Source organism: Heteronotia binoei, chromosome 16, assembly GCF_032191835.1.
Source record: "Heteronotia binoei isolate CCM8104 ecotype False Entrance Well chromosome 16, APGP_CSIRO_Hbin_v1, whole genome shotgun sequence".
Classification (NCBI taxonomy): Eukaryota; Metazoa; Chordata; class Lepidosauria; order Squamata; family Gekkonidae; genus Heteronotia; species Heteronotia binoei.
Window position 1 is genome coordinate 58,228,041 of NC_083238.1, and position 18,068 is coordinate 58,246,108.

General features: G+C 47.4%; 1 protein-coding gene across 1 annotated transcript; it reads left to right on the forward strand.

The window, feature by feature from the left end:
• Window positions 1-208: 208 nt before the first annotated feature.
• On the forward strand, window positions 209-1,063 carry LOC132585262 (proline-rich protein 18-like). Its single transcript, XM_060257063.1, has 2 exons — window positions 209-308; window positions 426-1,063. Exons 1-2 carry the CDS (start codon window positions 209-211, stop codon window positions 1,061-1,063), a joined length of 738 nt encoding a protein of 245 aa, XP_060113046.1.
• Window positions 1,064-18,068: the final 17,005 nt, after the last annotated feature.

The window sequence follows — 18,068 nt, forward strand, 5'->3', positions numbered from 1 at the left end:
TGAAGGCTGTGACAAGCATAATTGAACTCCAAAGGTCAAATCCTGCGCGACCCTGCACTCGTGATGGGAGTGGGGGGTGGGATGCGGCTTGGCTTCCGCTGGCACCTTCCTGCAAACGGGGCAGGGGCCTCCACTTGCCTCTCTGAGACGGCTCTGCTGGATGTGAACGCCAGCCGACAGCAGCACCATCACCCCAAGCACCGCCAACATGTCCCAGGACGCGACGCGCCACACGGAGCATGCGCCCGCCTCCCCGCGCACAGCCCTACTGTTCCTGGAGCAGCTTTGCTCCAAAGAGCCTTCCAGGGGTGACCCCCACCCCCAGAGAGCAGGGAGCGGCCTGAGGCCCAGTCAGCTGTGTGTGGTTCGACTACCTGGGCTGGGGGTTGTTGGCCGGCTGGGAACAATGCACTCGGCGTGCTAAGCCCATAGGAAAGGTCGAGGGCCGCCTTCGGAGTGCTCCGGCGCTTTCTCAAGTTCTTGGCCCAGCGCTTCTCTCCAGAAGCAGCTGCCGCGCAGCAGAGCCGCCCAAGGGAGCAGCAACCTCGCGCCGGGCCAGGTGGCAGCACCGCTCTTGGGACTCCCTCCTCCATCTCCCGCCCGGGGCCGCTCGGGCTTGGCACTGCCGGGCTCAGGCACACACTCCTGCGAGAGTCTCGGCGCGGCGCAAGGAGGGCGCGGAGAGGCGGCGCTGCGCTTCTCGCTTAGCCTTCCCCCGGAGGCAGTGCGGGTGCTGCAGCGCCGAAGTCTGGAGAAGCAGCAGCGGCAACGAGTGCGGACCCCCAGGCACGCCTCGCCCGACGCAGCAAAGCCTCTCCTGGTGCCAGGCTCCAACCCCGGCGGGGACTTGCGCGCCTTGCTCCAGGTCTCCCTCTTGAATGAGCGCCACCGCTACGACGACGTGGAGTATGAGGAAGAGGCGCCTGGCGCCACCGGGGCCTGTAAGCCGCTGGACGAAGGGCTGGTGCGGAAGTGCACCGAGTGGCTGCAAGGCGTCGAGAGCGCTGCGGCCCACGACCAAGGCAACAAGCTGGACACCCTGCCCCACTTGAGTACCCTGTGAAAGTCTCACCGGTTCTTCCCCAGGCAGCAGTGCGGACCCCCAGGCATGCCTCGCCCGACGCGGCAAAGCCTCTCCTGGCGCCAGGCTCCAACACCGTCTCGGAGCCTCGCGGTGCAGCCATTTCCCCCCTCCCCCGGCTTCCATTTTTTGGGGGAGCAGGGGAAGAGGCTGGAAAACCTGGGGTCCCCCGCCAGGGCGGGAGGGTTGGGAAGCCTATATGGAATTCACTGCCACGGGAGGTGGTGGCGGCTGCAAGAATAGCCAGCTTCAAGAGGGATTTGGATAAACATATGGAGCAGAGGTCCATCAGTGGCTATTAGCCACAGTATATTACTGGAACTGTCTGGGGCAGTGATGCTCTGTATTCTTGGTGCTTGGGGGGTGGCAAAGTGGAAGGGCTTCTGGCCCCACTTGTAAACCTCCTGATGGCACTTGATGTTGTTGAGGGGGTTTTGGCAACTGTGTGACACAGAGTGCTGGACTGGATGGGCCACTGGCCTGATCCAGCATGGCTTCACTTATGTGACACAGAGTGTTGGACTGGATGGGCCATTGGCCTGATCCAACATGGCTTCTCTTACGTTCTTCTGTGACACAGAGTGCTGGACTGGAGGGGCCATTGGCCTGATCCAGCATGGCTTCTCTTATGTTCTTATGTTGATTGCGCTGTGCTGCATGGTGCGGTGAAGGAGAGCGGCAACCCTTTCGATAGCTGCAAATGGAACTGTTCTACATAGCTGGAAATCATTTAAATAGACAAATCCATCTCAGAACATATAAGTAAGTCATAAATAAAGACAGTCTTTTCTTAAACTCCTACCTTTCAGGTTTGATTTAAGTAGGCCCTAGCGATGCTAACCACAGCCCTATATGGCCGAGGACCTGCCTACCTTAGGGACCGTCTCTTCCCATATGTGCCCCAGAGAGTACTGAGATCAGGGGCACAAAATCGGTTGACAATCCCTGGGCTGAAGGAGGCCAAATTGAAGAGTACGCGAGAAAGGGCCTTTTCGATCGCAGCTCCACACTGATGGAACCAACTACCAGATGAAGTGCGGACCCTGCGGAGTCTTGATCAATTCCGTAGGCCCTGCAAGACTACCCTTTTCCAACTGGCCTTCGTTTAATGTGGATTTTAGTCTACTACATACGGCCATCATAAACTACCAAGGAGAACATTCAGAACATAGCACTGTAAATGTTAGTTTTAACTTTGATGGTTTTAATTAGCAAATTATACATTGTACTGATATAATGTTGTATTGTAAGTTTTATATTGTAATTTGGTATTTGTTTTATGTTGTAAGCCGCCCTGAGCCTGCTGCGGCGGGGAGGGTGGGTTATAAATAAAATATTATTATTATTATTATTATTATTAGGAGCAGCTGAACCACTCATCAAAAAATTGGCTGCTTGAACATGGCTGGCAATCAGAACGTGATCCAAACTAACTAGTTTTTGTGCCTCCCTACACAAAACCAGAGATGTGTCCTCTCTGCTAGGGATGTTTTAACTAGGGTTGCCATTGCCAGCTCTGGACTGTGAACTTCTGGAAGATTTGGGAGGTGGGGGGGGGTTACAATCTCCTATATCTCCCCCCACCCACCCACAACAGACACCCTGTGAGGTAGGTGGAGCTGAGAGGGATCCCACAGCAGCTGCCCTTTCAAGGACAACTCTGAGAGAGCTGTGGCTGACCCAAGGCCATTCCAGCAGGTGCATGTGGAGGAGTGGGGAATCAAACCCAGTTCTCCCAGATAAGAGTCCACACACTTAACCACTTCACCAAACTGGCTCTCTAAACCATTCAGAGTGCTTGAGTGTTTGTGCACTTGAGTGCTTGTCCTGCAGAGGAAAAAAAGAGGAATCTGACTTCTGAGGCGCCTTCCCGTGTGGAGGCACCCAGCCGTCTCACAGACGGGATGGGGACGGCTTGTGGAGGAGCGTCTGGAGGCTTCAGGACGTCTCAAAAAGAACCGTCCTGATTCGGGACACCTCCCAGCCACCCCAAATTGCCCATCTGTTATCAGTCATAAAGTATCAAAATAGGTCTTCTGCTGGAATGATTAGGTCCAACCTCTCCATATGGGCAGCCAATGAGAGCCGATGGAATGTGAGAGACAGCTGGAAAACAGCAGTTGGGAGCTGTGATTGGCTCACTTCCGACAGACATCTTCTAACTGTGCTAAGTTTGACAGTCGAACACATTCTTGGAGAGAAATCAATCCCACCTCTGCTCTTTGCCTGAAGAAAGAATTTTGGTGAGAGTAGGCCTGCCAAGTCCAATTCAAGGGTTGTGACAAGCATCGTTGAACTCCAAAGGGAGTTCCGGCCATCACATTGAAAGGGACCGCACACCCTTGAAATGCTTTCCCTCCATTGGAAATAATGAAGGATAGGGGCACCTTGTTTGGGGGCTCATAGAATTGGACCACCTCATCCAATCCTTTTGAAACTTGGAGGGTACTTTGGGGAGAGGCACTGGATGCTATGCTGAAAATATGGTGCCTTTACCTCAAAAGCAGCCCCCCCCCCAAGCCCCAGATACCCGCGGATCAATTCTCCATTAAACTCAATGGGAATCAATCTCCATAGGGAATAATGGAGTGCCCAGCAGACATTTCCCTCCCCCCCCCTACTTTCTGATGACCCTGAAGTGGGGGGAGGGCCTCCAAACCAGGGGATCCCCTGCCCCCACCTGGGGATAGTAACAAGAAAAGGGATCGCAGTAAATGGGATAGGCAATAGAAGTTAAACAACTACTGTGATGAAAAACAAAGATTTATAGTAACCATTTAAAAACCTTCATATATTTTTTGCTCCACATTTTAAATTTTACAAACGTCATGTTATAATAAAAATCCAATTTAAGTATCCATTCATATATTTCATATTGTAAATTAGGCATACTTCATGTTATAATAGAGGTCCAATATTAACATTTCCATATTGCAAAAAAAAAAGTCATATTTCATCTTCTAAATCAGGCATACTTCATGTTGCAATAGAGTTCCAATAATAACATTTCCATATTGCAAAAAAGTCTATGAGCACCCGGATATAGGCCCATTTCATCAGTAGACTTCCTCGGGAGTAATGCCTTTCTATGTTTTTTCGAGAGTAACAGCCACTAATACTGACCAATATTCATGATTCTTCTTATCACATCTTTACTCTCAATCACTCCAAGACACTTAAGTGTGTACATTTTTCATGTCTCCTGTTAAGACCTACACTGAGCATAATAAAGAAACAAAAATAGGTCTTTTGACAGACAGGTTAGGTTCCGCCTCTCCCTAAAAGCGGCCAGCAAGAACTGACAGAGAGGCAGTTAGAGAGGGTGAGAAGTGTGCCCAACTGGGTGAAGCTGAGGCAAAGAGCATTTTAAAACTAAATGGAAAGACAAGTCTGTTTAGAACAAAAGATCCCCAAAATGCTGGAATACAGAAACAGTTCAAAAATACAAGGGAAAAGAAACAATGTAACTTCTACTTTACTTTCTTCAAGGGCTATTTTTTTTGAGCAGGAACACACAGGAACGCAGTTTCCGGCTAAGGTTGCCAAGTCCAATTCAAGAAATATCTGGGGACTTTGGAGGCGGAGCCAGGAGACTTTGGGGGTGGACCCAGGAGACATTAGGGGTGGAGCCAGGGACAAGGGTGTGACAAGGATAATTGAACTCCAAGGGAGTTCTGGTCATCACATTTAAAGGGACAGCACACCTTTTTAAATTCCTTTTTTCCATAGGAAATAATGAAGGATAGGGGCACCTTCTTTTGGAGTTCATAGAATTGGACCCCCTGGTCCAATCATTTTGAAACTTGGGGGGTATTTTGAGGAGAGGCACTAGATGCTATACTAAAAATTTGGTGCCTCTACCTCAAAACATAGCACCCCCCCAGAGCCCCCAATACCCGCGGATCAATTCCCCATTATTCCCTATGGGAATCGTTCTCCATAGGGAATAATAGAGTGCCCAGTAGACATTTCCCTCCCCCCCTCACTCTTTCTAAAGCAGGGGGAGGGCCTCCAAACCAGGGAATCCCCTGCCCCCTCCCTCTCTCACACACACGAATACTTACTGGGTCTTGTTCCTGCAGAACTTTACTTGCTGTGAGAACGTAAGCAAAACAAAGGGAGGGGCCGTTCTCCAACAAAACTGTTACTGACCCTTTCCCATGAAGCCCTTCCTGTTTCCTGCTTCCTGCTCAGCCTCAAAGGCACATATTTTGAAAACGGACTTGCAGGAGCTCTAAAACTACATGGTGATTGTGCGGGGCGGGGAGAAGCCTGTAAAATGATCCCCCGCTGGGACCTGGGGATTGGGAAGCCTATTTCCGGCTGGCTTGGGATCAGGGGGTGTGGCTTAATATGCAAATGAGCTTCCAATGGGCTTAATATGCAAATGAGCTCCCGATGCTCTACACAACAGTCCTGTGCGAAACAACGGTGATGCCAGGGGGTGTGGTCTAATACGCAAATGTCCCTGCCCTTACCCCTTCTCCATTTTAAGATCATGGCAATTATATTTGCTCAGGGTGTGAAGAGCTTCACTTAGTAGGGGGGAAATAGAGGGGACTTTCACAACAAGGCTAGTGACATGACTGACAACCTGACCTACTGGCAATCCTTTTATTTCCCACACTTAAATTTTTCATTGAAAGCGTTATTAAATAAACATAACGTACAACAGTCTGTTATCATCATTACAGTGCAAATCTGAATGATAAAAAACAAAACTGATAATTCAGTTACATTTCTTAAACAAGCCAGTACAAGAGGGTGAACTGAATAGAATTTAAGCAAGCGACACGATATTGTGTACACAATCAAAAGTAAATCGTTGCGTGATATACAGGATTTGAAGGCAAAATCTCTTTGTCCATCGGATATGAAATGACAGGGAACCAAGGCTAACCAATTTTCTTTTCATACAAATGAGGCGAAGAATAATATGCCCCTGTATAAATCGATGGTGAGGTCTCATTTGGAGTACTGTGTGCAATTCTGGTCACCGCACATCAAAAAGGATATTATAGCATTGGGGAAAGTGCAGAAAAGGGCAACTAGAATTATTAAAGGTTTGGAACCCTTTCCCTATGAAGAAAGGTTAAAACGCTTGGGGCTCTTTAGCTTGGAGAAACGTTGACTGCGGGGTGACACGATAGAGGTTGACAAGATTATGCATGGGATGGAGAAAGTAGAGAAAGAAGTCCTTTTCTCCTTTTCTCACAATACAAGAACTTGTGGGCATTCGATGAAATTGCTGAGCAGTCAAGTTAAAACGGATAAAAGGAAGTCCTTCTTCACCCAAAGGGTGATTAACATGTGGAATTCACTGCCACAGGAGGTGGTGGCAGCTACAAGCATAGCCAGCTTAAGAGGGGATTGGATAAAAATATGGAACAAAGGTCCATCAGTGGCTATTAGCTACTGTGTGTGTGTGTATTGGCCACTGTGTGATACAGAGTGTTGCACTGGATGGGCCATTGGCCTGATCCAACATGGCTTCTCTTATGTTTAATAAGCTAGAGAGAAAGCTGATTTGCTTTGACTAAAGTAGTCCCAAATTTTTGAGAGCCGGATTTGACTCGAAGGTATACATTTGGATTTCCATTTTGTTGCAATTTGTATTTTCACTATCGATAATAGAATCAATGTGATCTCTTTTTCATAAGTGTCTATACTGACCTACTGGTAATCCTGAACCTGTGAGAGACAGGCTTAAGGGGTGATTGGCAATGCTCCCTCTAAGTTGCGGAGTCTTGTGAGCAAAAAATTCTGGTTTGTGAGCTGCTGGCATTAAAGGTGTGAGCTACTGGATAAATTAGTGTGCTCCAGGGATCCTCCTTCCTGAGCCGAAACAAAAAGGTGTGAGCTGGAGGCTAACAATCTGTGAGCTAACTCACACTAACTCAGCCTAGAGGGAACACCGGTGGTGGGCATTACATGAGTGGAGAAAGAGTATCACAGGTATAATGCCAGACCTAAAGGTAAGGCATATAATGCTACTGAGTTTCTTGTATTCATCCCCTTACTTTTAATACATACCATTATCAACAGCAGAGATTTAAGCCCTACTTAAAATGGAAGTAGGAAAAACCAGGCACTCACAAATGGGACTCCCTTTTGCTAAGTGTTTGGAACAGCCCATGGAGGCAAAAGCAGTAAACAAGACCCCGCATTTTCAGAATACCTCCTCATCCACCTGGCGCTACATAAGGTATTGCATAAATCTGTTTATTGTTGGTGTTTAGTGAAATGCAGTGCTACATTAGCAAGCTGTCGCAGTACTTTAAGATAATTCTTGGCTGTACATAAAGCAAGCACACCCAATTTCAATTTGTCACTTTATGGCTACTCTTTTTTTTCCCTCCCCACACGTCTTCCAAACATTTCCATATTCATTTGCAGAATACACCTTTTTGCAAAATATGTCAGATGACGAGGTGTCCTTCAGCTTCAAAACGATGGTCTCTTGTTGACCCCACCTGATCAAGTTTGTGGCCAGATCTCAGCAATCCAAGAAGACTTTTTCTAAACTCTGGAGACCAAGTTCTGTGAAGAAAAGTTGAAGGAGCTGGGCATGTTTAGCCTGGAGAGGAGTGGCTGAGAAGTGATATGATCACCATCTTCAAGGCCTTGAAGGGCTGTCAGATAGAAGCTGGTGCAGAATTGTTTTCTGTAGCCTCAGAAGGTAGGACCAGAACCAATGGGTTGAAATTAAATCAAAAGAATTTCCAGCTCAACATTAGGAAGAACTTCCTGACACTGAAAGCAGTTTCTCAGTAGAACAGGCTTCCTCCTTGGAGGTTTTTCAACAGAGGCTAGATGGCCATCTGACAGCAATGTGGATCATGTGAATTTAGGGGGAGGTATTTGTGAATTTCCTGCATTGTGCAGTGAGTTGGACTAGATGACCCTGAAGATCGCTTCCAACTCTATGATAAAAATGTTCATGGTAAAGTCAGGAACAAAGTAGTTATACTTGACCAGGGGTCCCCAATACGAGTGTCATGGTACCCATCAATCAAAATCTTTCCTGTTGCCCACCAAGTGCTTTTTTTGGGGGGGGGGGTCCAGTACATTTTTATTGCAGTTAATGACAGATTACAGTACGTAAAGCAATTATTAGAAACATAACTACAAACACAAACAAAAATTATCAAAATAAAATAATGAACAAATAAAAAATACTTGAGGATATAACTGAACATTATTCTATATAATAGCAAAATATGGATTAAGCAGTTTCAATAATAAACCTTTTAATATCAAATAATCAGATATATATTCTAGATCAAAACCATTTATCATAGGCATAAGTCATCTACCAGTCTAGGAATCTGACTTTGGAAGGTTAGAGAATCAAGAATGGGCAGACAAATCATTGGGAAATTAGAATGAGACACAGGATGTTCAAGAATACATAAATTATCTGTTATTTTAGCCATCAAGTAATAGGCATGTAATTTCTTGTGCCATAGGGATAAAGAAGGGGGTCTTAGCACTCTTCCAATTGGATGCTATGGCTGTTTTAGGCCCACCAAATGCTTTGAGAAAATCTAAAGGGCTAGGTGGGACTTTTTCCGTGCAGGGATTCTGATTTGCTGTGCAAATTAAAAGGAATTCTGTTAAACTGAGCTTCCTGCCTGACGTGTTGAAGAGTTACTATTATATTATATTATATTATATTATATTATATTATATTATATTATATTATATTATATTATATTATATTATATTATATTATATTATATTATATTATATTATATTATATTATATTATATTGTAGCACCATTTTTAAGTTTTAAATTATAAATTGTTTATATGTGCTGATTTTATAATCATAAAGTATTGTTATTGTTATGTTATGACTGAGCCGCCCGGAGTCCGTATGTGGAGTGGGCGGCATACTAATTTAAGGTAAATAAATAAATACTATTAGAGTTGCAATAACCTCAATCTCTGACAGTTTGTGGTTAGTCTCACCTGTTTCAGCAGCCATTTTGTGATTGTGCCCACTGCCATTTGTCAGAATTTCGGAAGTGCCCACATGCACTAGAAGGCTGGTGAATCCTATCCTTGACCATGAGCAGGTACAGATCAGGTACTTCTTGCCAACCAGAAGCAAAGAACCAATAATTTGGTGAGCTGTGTGGATGCATGATTACAGTGTGTCATGAGGCAGCCAGAGCTCAGTGACCGTGATGACTCCTCAGGAGAAGAGGAGCCCCATATAGCCAGCCTTGCATTCACAGAAGCTGACCAGCAGGAAAATGAGCTGCAGGCTTGTCAGGGTTCACAGCCAACAACTGCTGCAGAGTCACCGACACCCTCCAGTTGTGATTCAGCAGGTGAATCTCAGTTGGCCATTTTGAGCCCACTGGTATCACCTATGCCCTTAAAATGCCACAGACAAAGACTGACAACAAAGCTACAGACCAGACAGCAAAGTTCACATCTTCTGACCTGATGCCAACTGCTTGCTGATAACAAAGATGAGTAGTTGCAGGATTGTTTCTGAGTAACTGGTTGCAAGCATGACTCTTAGGTGTGGGTCTATAGAAACCTGCCAAGAGAAGCTGTTTGACATGGCTGTAATGTGTATGATAGATGCTAAGCCACTGACTCTGCCTTGCCTAACCTCTGGACCTGTGACCATGGACCGAATGACTCTGCTTTCCCTGACTTCTGGACCTCTGATGTTGGACTAAATGATGCTGCTTTGCCTGATTTCTGGAATCCAGGCCTTGGACTAAACAACTCAGCTTTAAATGACTAGATTACTTCTGGCACTTGAATGACAGAATGACTTCCAGCACCTGATACTCAGAGTCTGCAAGCCAGTACCCAACGCTTTCTTGCATGATTACACTACTAATGCAATGCTATAAAAGATCACGGTTAAAAAAAATCCTCATTTGAGGGTGTGGGGTTTTTTAGCTGAGACTTTCTATTTAGATGTCTCTATATCTTAGTTCTCTGCCCAATGAACCCAAGAACTGTACCAATTAGTTCTTGCAACCAGGGCTTTTTTTGTAGAAAAAGTCCAGCAGACACTCATTTGCATATTAGGCCACACCCCCAATATCACCCTTGTTTCACAAAGGGCTTTTCTGTACAAAAAGCCCGGCAGGAACTCGTTTGCATATTAGGCCACATCCCCTGATGGCGAGCCAGCCGGAACTGCGTTCCTGTGTGTTCCTGCTCAAAAAAAGCTCAGCTTGCAATCACTCCTTGAATAAATACCATGGACTGCATAGGAAAAGCAGGTAATACAATCTAGCCAATATTGCTAATTTAAAGAAGGCCTCTGGCTCAGAAAGTGTAAAAACTGACTGAATAGCAAGTGATCCTGTGTTTTACATAAATCGATTGAATTAATAACTCAGCCATAACTGGGGGGATATTTGCCTCTTTGTCAATAAGTGAGATCATGTTGTTTGTAGACTGGATAAATCCTTTGTGCTTTACCATAAGTGGCTACCACACAGAAATAGCACTTTGGCATAGTACTATACTCATGAGGAAGTTCAACAGGGGATACTGAGACAATCTGATCAAGAGCTTGGTTTGTGTGTCTCAGAAGGAGTTCAAACAGAGGAATCATGTTTGTGGAATTCTAGCAGAAGCTCCTTTGCATATTAGGCCACATGCCCTGATTCAGCCAATCCTCCAAGAACTTACAAGAAAGATATACAGAACTGAGTTCATAGGCGTCAGGAGATCCAATTCAAATGTGAAAATTTACTTACTGGGAGGAGGAGGAGGAGGATTTATACCCCGCCTTCACTTGGAGTCTCAGAGTGGCCTACAGTCTCCTTAACTTCATCTCCCCACAGCAGCATATGGACCCAGGGCTGGATCTATATATTTGGGGGGGGGGGGGACAAAAAAAACGGCGCCCTCGCTCAAAAAATGAAGGGACCCGTGGGCTATCTGACACACACACTCCATTTAAACACCCCATCGTGTTTGTATGGGGAGGGGAAGCCTCAGCAGGGCTGGCCTAGAGCGTTTTGAGCCCTAGTCAAAACTAACTTTGTGCACCCCTCCGCGGCGCCACATCAGAGAAGGGTTTTAAAGTTTAAATTCCCTTCTCTAGAGTTGTGCAGCAGTGGAGAAAGGATAGGAACCTAGAATCGTAGAATCCTAGAGTTGGAAGGGACCTCCAGGGTCATCTGGTCCAACTCCCTGCACAATGCAGGAAACTCACAAATATCTCCCCCTAAATTCACAGGATCTTCACCTGAACGGTAAGATAAAAACCCAGGTTAGTTTTCTCTTCTCAATATGGCATGCATCTCTTTCCAGGGATCTGATGGGTGTTTGCATTTCTTTAAGTGCATAAACTGTTTGGGATCTGCAGCAAGGAAGGCCACAGTTCCAAGCAGACATACTTGATACTAAATGCTGAGCTGTGTGGAACTTACTTCTGAGTAAAGGTTCAGGACTCTCAGCTGCAATTTTAGGTCCCCTCTCCTCTATCATTAAATTCAGTGGAACTTTCTTACAAGCCAGTATAAAATTTAGAGAGCTTCTCACCTTGAAAAAGGAGACCTGGTAATAATATTCATAGTTTTGTTCCTGTATAGGGTGCTGTACAGACTAGCACAAGGCAAGACTCTGCCCCAACCGAGGAGGTTACAGATTGCATTTTGGCAAAGAGGGAGAAAGGGGGAAGAACTAAGGATTGCAAGGGACTAGTAAGCGAAAATGCAAAATGTTTGCAACTGGATACTCTAAAAACTGGGGGCGATTTCCCACACAGCTTACCGAGGAGCGAAGTCCCTCCTCACCGCGCAGCGTCTGCTTGGATTTCCCACCAACTGCTCTGCAGATTCAGGAAGTGCCAGACCTTTTGCGTTGCTAACGTAAACTAGGGTTTTAGCGATTTCCATTTGAGATGCAAAAGGTCCGGCACTTCCTGAATCTGCGGAGCAGTTGGTGGGAAATCCGAGCAGACGCTGCACGGTGAGGAGGGACTTCGCTTCTCGGTAAACTGTGTGGGAAATCGCCCTGGGTCTGGGTAAAAGTCAGATCTACATGGATCTTCATGAATTTATATGATTTTTACATTGAAATGAAATCAAACCACTAAGTCTAAGACAGGATCTACAGAATAATAGTGGTTTGATTTCATTTCAATGTGAATTCATGAAGATCTGTGTAGATCCGACTTTTACCTTTTTCCCTAAAAACTTACTCCAATGCAAGTCAATCACTGACTTCTTTGAGACTCTCCTACAGTATGTCTATGATCTTCCCTTCGGGCTTGTTGGCTCTAAGTCTGGAAAGGGTGGAGGGACAGGGGGTGGGGCTCTTGGAGAGAGCGAGTGGGTCTTGTTTACGGAAGAATCCCAGAGGTAGAATAGAGAAAGCGACTCTTCTTTTTATTCTCTGCTTCAGTAGCAACAAATGGTCAGCCTGGATTTTTTTCTCACTTGCTTTACTTTGATGAGCTACAGACATGAACTGCAATTGTCAAACTGCTGGCAAAGGGCTTTTTCATGCAGAGCAGAAGCTGGGGGGTGGGGTTGGGGTTGGGGGGGGGCGAGATGAAAGCACTTCTGAAGGGGGGAGGAGATAGCCTGCGAGATTCTTCCCTCCATCCCTACCACCCCAACACACACAACCAGTTACGCTGTCGGGGAGGTGTGTACGACCAGGCGCCAATGGGAGGGTCTGGGGTGGCGAGGAGGGGGGAGAGAAGAAAAGCAGCTGGGAGGGAGCGATTATTGCATTCCTGTATCGCTGCGGGTGAGGCAAAGGAAGGGTTTCCAGCAGGCCGGGTGGCGGTGCAAAAAAAATTGATCTTTCTCCTCCCCCTTTCTGGGGGAGGGAAGGAAGGGAGGGAGGGAGGAAGGGAAGGCAGGAAGGAAGGAAGGAAGGAAGGGAGGGAGGGAGGAACGGGAGGGAGGGAGGAACGGGAGGGAGGGAGAGAAGACAGGAAGGCAGGCAGGAAGGAAGGAAGGAGGGAGGAAGGAAAGGGAGGGAGGGAAGGCAGGGAGGGAGGGAGAGAAGACAGGAAGGAAGGCAGGCAGGCAGGAAGGGAGGGAGGAAGGCAGGATGGAAGGAAGGGAGGGAGGGAAGGGAGGAAGGAAGGGAAGGAGGGAGGGAGGAAGACAGGAGGGAAGGATGGGAGGGTGGAAGCCAGGAAAGGACGGCTGGAAGGAAGGCAGGCAGGAAGTGAGGGGAGGGAAGGAAGGGAGGGAGGGAAGGGAGAGAGGGCAGGCAGGAAGGGAGGGAGGAAGCCAGGAAAGGAAGGCAGGAAGGAAGGCAGGCGGGAAGGGAGGGGAGGGAAGGAAGGGAGGGAGGGAAGGAAGGCAGGAAGGGAAGTAGGAAGGCAGGATGGAAGGAAGGGAGGGAGGAAGGAAGGTTCCATGTGAAAACTCCCCAAATATCTGGTCCTTGTCATTTATTATTTTCATTTTACCATGCATTAAAGGTTTCCCAATTTCAGATAAGGGAAAATCTGAACTGGAAGAACACCTGTATGATCATGAGTTCTTTTTTAATTGCAAGAACTTAAGGTGCTTTAAAAAAAACCCCTACCTGTCAGTTTTGCTAGTTCATTTAACTAACAAATATCCTGAACACGCCATGAGGTTACCGCTCTGGCAAGAAAGGACAGTCACTTAACATCAAAACCCTCACTAATTGACTTTCTGCCGACAAGCCGATGGCAATTACGATCATTTGTTCTCCTCAGGAGTCGCTGTTAAAGACTGACATGGTGATTGGGCCATACGACTTCCATGCTGCCCACTGTCTCGCTAATGACCTTCCTGATGGATTTTGTACAAGGGATCCTTTCCTAACTTTGAGACAAGAAGTGAAACTTGGCAGACCTTCTGTGGCAGTGATGAATTCCTACCCAAAATGTAACTCAGCCTTTGTCAGTGTGTCACCTTTTCTATGACCCCCGTATGTAAGATCGGCCCCAGAGCAACAGGCTGTTGTCTGCTTTCATATCACGGTGTTCCGTGTCTGTGAGCCGCCCTGAGCCCGCCATCGGCGGGGGAGGGTGGGATATAAAAATAAATTTATCTTATCTTATCTATCTTATCTTTCTTCTCCCTCTCTCTTGCTAACTTCTGCATCACAGGTTGCTTTGCCAGGCTCTCTCAATCGTGCAGCAGAGCTACTGAGCCAAGCCTCTTTTCCTTCTATTGGCTGAGGATCCTGCCCCTCCTAGTCCCCTGGAGAAGGAAGGAAAGAGCCTTAGTTTCCTTTGCCCAGTTCCCTAGAACACACACGAGAGATACAAAGAAAGCACCATTAAAACCAACAAGTGGTAATGTTTTAAGCAGGGCTTTTTCCATTGAAAAAGCCCAGCTGGAACTTATTTGGATATTAGGCCACACCCTCTGATGTCACTATTGTTTCACACAGGGCTTTTTTGTAGAAAAAGCCCAGCAAGAATTGCAAAAAACCCCTCACTATATAGTCAGGACACAAGTTAACCATTAATTCAGCATACCATTCCTATGCACCATGACAGTTATGTGCTTCTTATAACATGCAGTTCTGCCTGCTGACATCAGGGGGTGTGGTCTAATATGCAAATAAGTTCATGCTGGGCTTTTTCTAAAAAAAAAAGCCCTGCTTAAAAGATTAGCGCTTGTAAGTCTTCAAGGTGCTTTCTTTGTATCTCTCATGTGCGATCCAGGGAACAGGGCAAAGGAAGCTCTGGCTCTTTCCTTCCTTTCCTAGGGAACCAGAAAGGGTAAGTTCCTCAGCCAATAGAAGGGAAGGAGGCTAGGCTGTGCGACTGAGAGAGCCTGGCAAAGCAAGCTGCGATGCAGAAGGAAGCAAGAGAGAGGGAGAAGGAAGCAGACGACAGCCCCAAAGCCCAAACTTCTAAACTTCAGGTAGAATTGAGGACCACACTAATCTATATGGCTCAGGTTAGCCAAATATTGCCACTTTGCAGAGTGTCACGCCCTGGGCACCCCTCCCAGTTTGCCGGTGCCGCCGTTGCCCCTCCCAGGCACTCTGGGGCGTTCCCCGGAGGTCTCAGAAACAGGGGGTGGGAGCCGGGTTACTTCACCACAGGCCCCCGGTCCCCTCCTGACTGTGCTGCGGCTCCTGTCCCTCTCTCTCACGAGGCAGCCTCAATAAGCACCGGCCAGCTTCCTCCCCGACCTCCTGCCTCCTTTTCCTTTTATCCTCCCGTCCCAATCCTCCCCCTTCCTGGGTTCCGCCCCTCTCTGGCTCCTCTCCCCCTTCAAAGCCCCAGACGCCCGGGAGAGGCGAGCTGGGGCTGGGCTGCCTGGGCATGCCTCGGGCGTCCTGGACCTCTGCAGCATGCTGGGGTGTGGCGTCTCTCACCGCCACGGGTCAGGCGGCTCTCCTCCTCTCTGCCCAGCACTGGGCTCAGCTTCTCCCTCCTGCTCCCCGACGTCTCGCTCTGGCCAGGCTCCTCAGACCCAGAGACGGGCTCGTTGGCTGAGAGGCGTCGTTCGAGCGGCTGTTGGTGCCCTGTCAGCCCAGGTGAGGGGTGGGGCCGCCACGGGGGCTTGGGAAGGTGTGGGAGGCTCTCGGGGCGGTGACAGGGGCCGGGAACGGCTGGCAGACGCCGGGGGGTCCCCCTCGCCCAGTCCTCGCCCGGGCTGGGCGGGACACAGAGGCACTAGAAGCCCTCCCACTGTTGCTCCCCCAAGCACCAAGAATACAAAGCATCACTGCCCCAGACAGAGAGTTCAGACTAGACCTTGTGACTAATAGCCACTGCTGGACCTCTGCTCCATATGTTTATCTAATCCCCTCTTGAAGCCAACTAACCTGGGGGTGGGGGGGGGGTCATGATAGAGGTTTATAAAATTATGCATGGGGTTGGTAGAGTTGACATAGAAAACTTACTCTCTTCCCAAATAATAGAACTCAAGGGCATCCAATGAAACTGGATTCCTGTGGCAGTGAATTCCATGTGTTAATCACCCTTTGTATTTTATGACTGACCACCTAGAAGGCCATGAAAAGGGTTCTATTCAAGTAGACCTGTTAGGAAGATGATAATTTTATTTTTTCCTCTGTTCAGCTCAGCTCTCTGATTTTGGACCATCACAAATCACAGCCTGGCCCAGTTGCCCTGATGGGTCGGTGCCCAGGAACTTTTCTTCCCAGAAGCTGCTTATGTAGAGAAAGTGACCTTTGCAAAGCTGGTGGTCCTAATCCACAACACAACACAAACATGAGGAAACAATAAAAGAGAATGCTAATCCTTTGGCGAGAAAAAGGCAACCAAATGGCATGGCAACAACTCCAAGGGTTTAGTGGAAACAGAAATGAAGTTTTGGAAGAAACTGGGCAGATGTGAAGTCACAGAGGCATCGTCTCTGCTGTTGTAAAATAGTTCTAAATAGTCTAAAGAAAATAGTCTTGTCTATTTTCTAGAAGAAGAAGAAGAAGGGGGAGGGACAGTGGCTCAGTGGTAGAGCATCTGCTTGGTGAGCAGAAGGTCCCAAGTTCAATCCCTGGCATCTCCACTAAAAAGGGTCCAGGCAAGTAGGCATGAAAAACCTCAGCTTGAGACCTTGGAGAGCCACTGCCAGAGTAGACAATACTGACTTTGATGGATTGAAGGTCTGATTCAGTAGAAGGCAACTTCATATGTTCAAAAAAGAAGGGGAGGGACAGTGGCTCAGTGGTAGTGCATCTGTTTGGTAAGCAGAAGGTCCCAGGTTCAATCCCTGGCATCTCCAACTAAAAAGGTTCCAGGCAGTAGGTGATGGAGAGATGGAGGGATGGTGGCTCAGTGGCAGAGCATCTGCTTTGTAAGCAGAAGGTCCCAGGTCCAGCAGAAGGTCCAGATAAGCAGAAGGTCCCTGGCATCTCCAACTAAAAAGGGTCCAGGCAAGTAGGCATGAAAAACCTCAGCTTGAGACCCTGGAGAGCTACTGCCAGTCTGAGTAGACAATACTGAATTTGATGGACCCAGGGTCTGATTCAATAGAAGGCAGCTTCATGTGTGTTCATGAAGGGGAGGATGGTGGCTCAGTGGTAGAGCATCTGCTTGGTAAGCAGAAGGTCCCAGGTTGTCCCCAGCATCTCCAACTCAAAAGGGTCCAGGCAAGGAGGCGTGAAAAACCTCAGCTTGAGACCCTGGAGAGCCGCTGCCAGTCTGAGTAGACAAGACTGACTTTGATGGACCCAGGAGGGTCTGATTCAGTAGAAGGCAGCTTCATGTGTTAGTAGTACTAGTAGTACTAGTAGTGGAGGAGGAGGATACTGGATTTCTACCCTTTTCTTCACCCGAAGTCTCAGAGAGGCTTACAGTCTCCTTTCCCTTCCCTTCCCCACAGCAAACACCCTGTGAGGTAGGTGGTGGGACTGGGAATGCTTTGAGAGAACTGCTCTTGAGATATCACCTCTTTCAAGAACTGTGACTGACCCAAGGTCACCCAGCAGGTGCCTGTGGGGAGCAGGGAATCAAACCCGGATCTCCCAGATAAAAGTCTGTGCACTTAACCACTGCGCCACACTGGCTCAGAAGAAGGGGGGAATATATCTAGTCGCTGAACTTGTGTCTGTTTCTTTATTTTCTTTCTTTCTTTCTTTCTTTCTTTCTTTCTTTCTTTCTTTCTTTCTTTCTTTCTTTCTTTCTTTCTTTCTTTCTGTATTTATTTGTTTGTTTGTTTCTCTATATAGCCTGCCCTTCATGCCGAAGCAGACTCTTTGACAGAACCTAAAGGAATTGTTGCTATTAATTTAACTTGCGCTGTTGGCTGCAGCACTGGTCTAAAAAGGGTTTCTAACAGCAATAAACCACATCATCAGAAATTGGTATTTTTGTGCTCTTTTTCACCCCTAATAGGCTTGACATTCACCCACTAAGAGCGAGTAAAAGCCCACCCTCAACCACAGTCCCCCGCACTTGAGAAACGGAGGTGCGATAGGGGGGGAAATGGCCAGAAAATAGCTTCCACAGTGATGCTACCATAGAGATGAGAGGAAACTCCTAGATTGCCACCTGGGAGTGACATCTCATCCTCTCCAA

Coding starts and splice junctions, on each gene's coding strand:
- LOC132585262 (XM_060257063.1), top strand. CDS start 209: ATGTCCCAGGACGCGACGCGCCACACGGAGCATGCGCCCGCCTCCCCG. Junction 309..425: donor CTCCAAAGAGCCTTCCAGGG/GTGACCCCCACC, acceptor CGGCGTGCTAAG/CCCATAGGAAAGGTCGAGGG.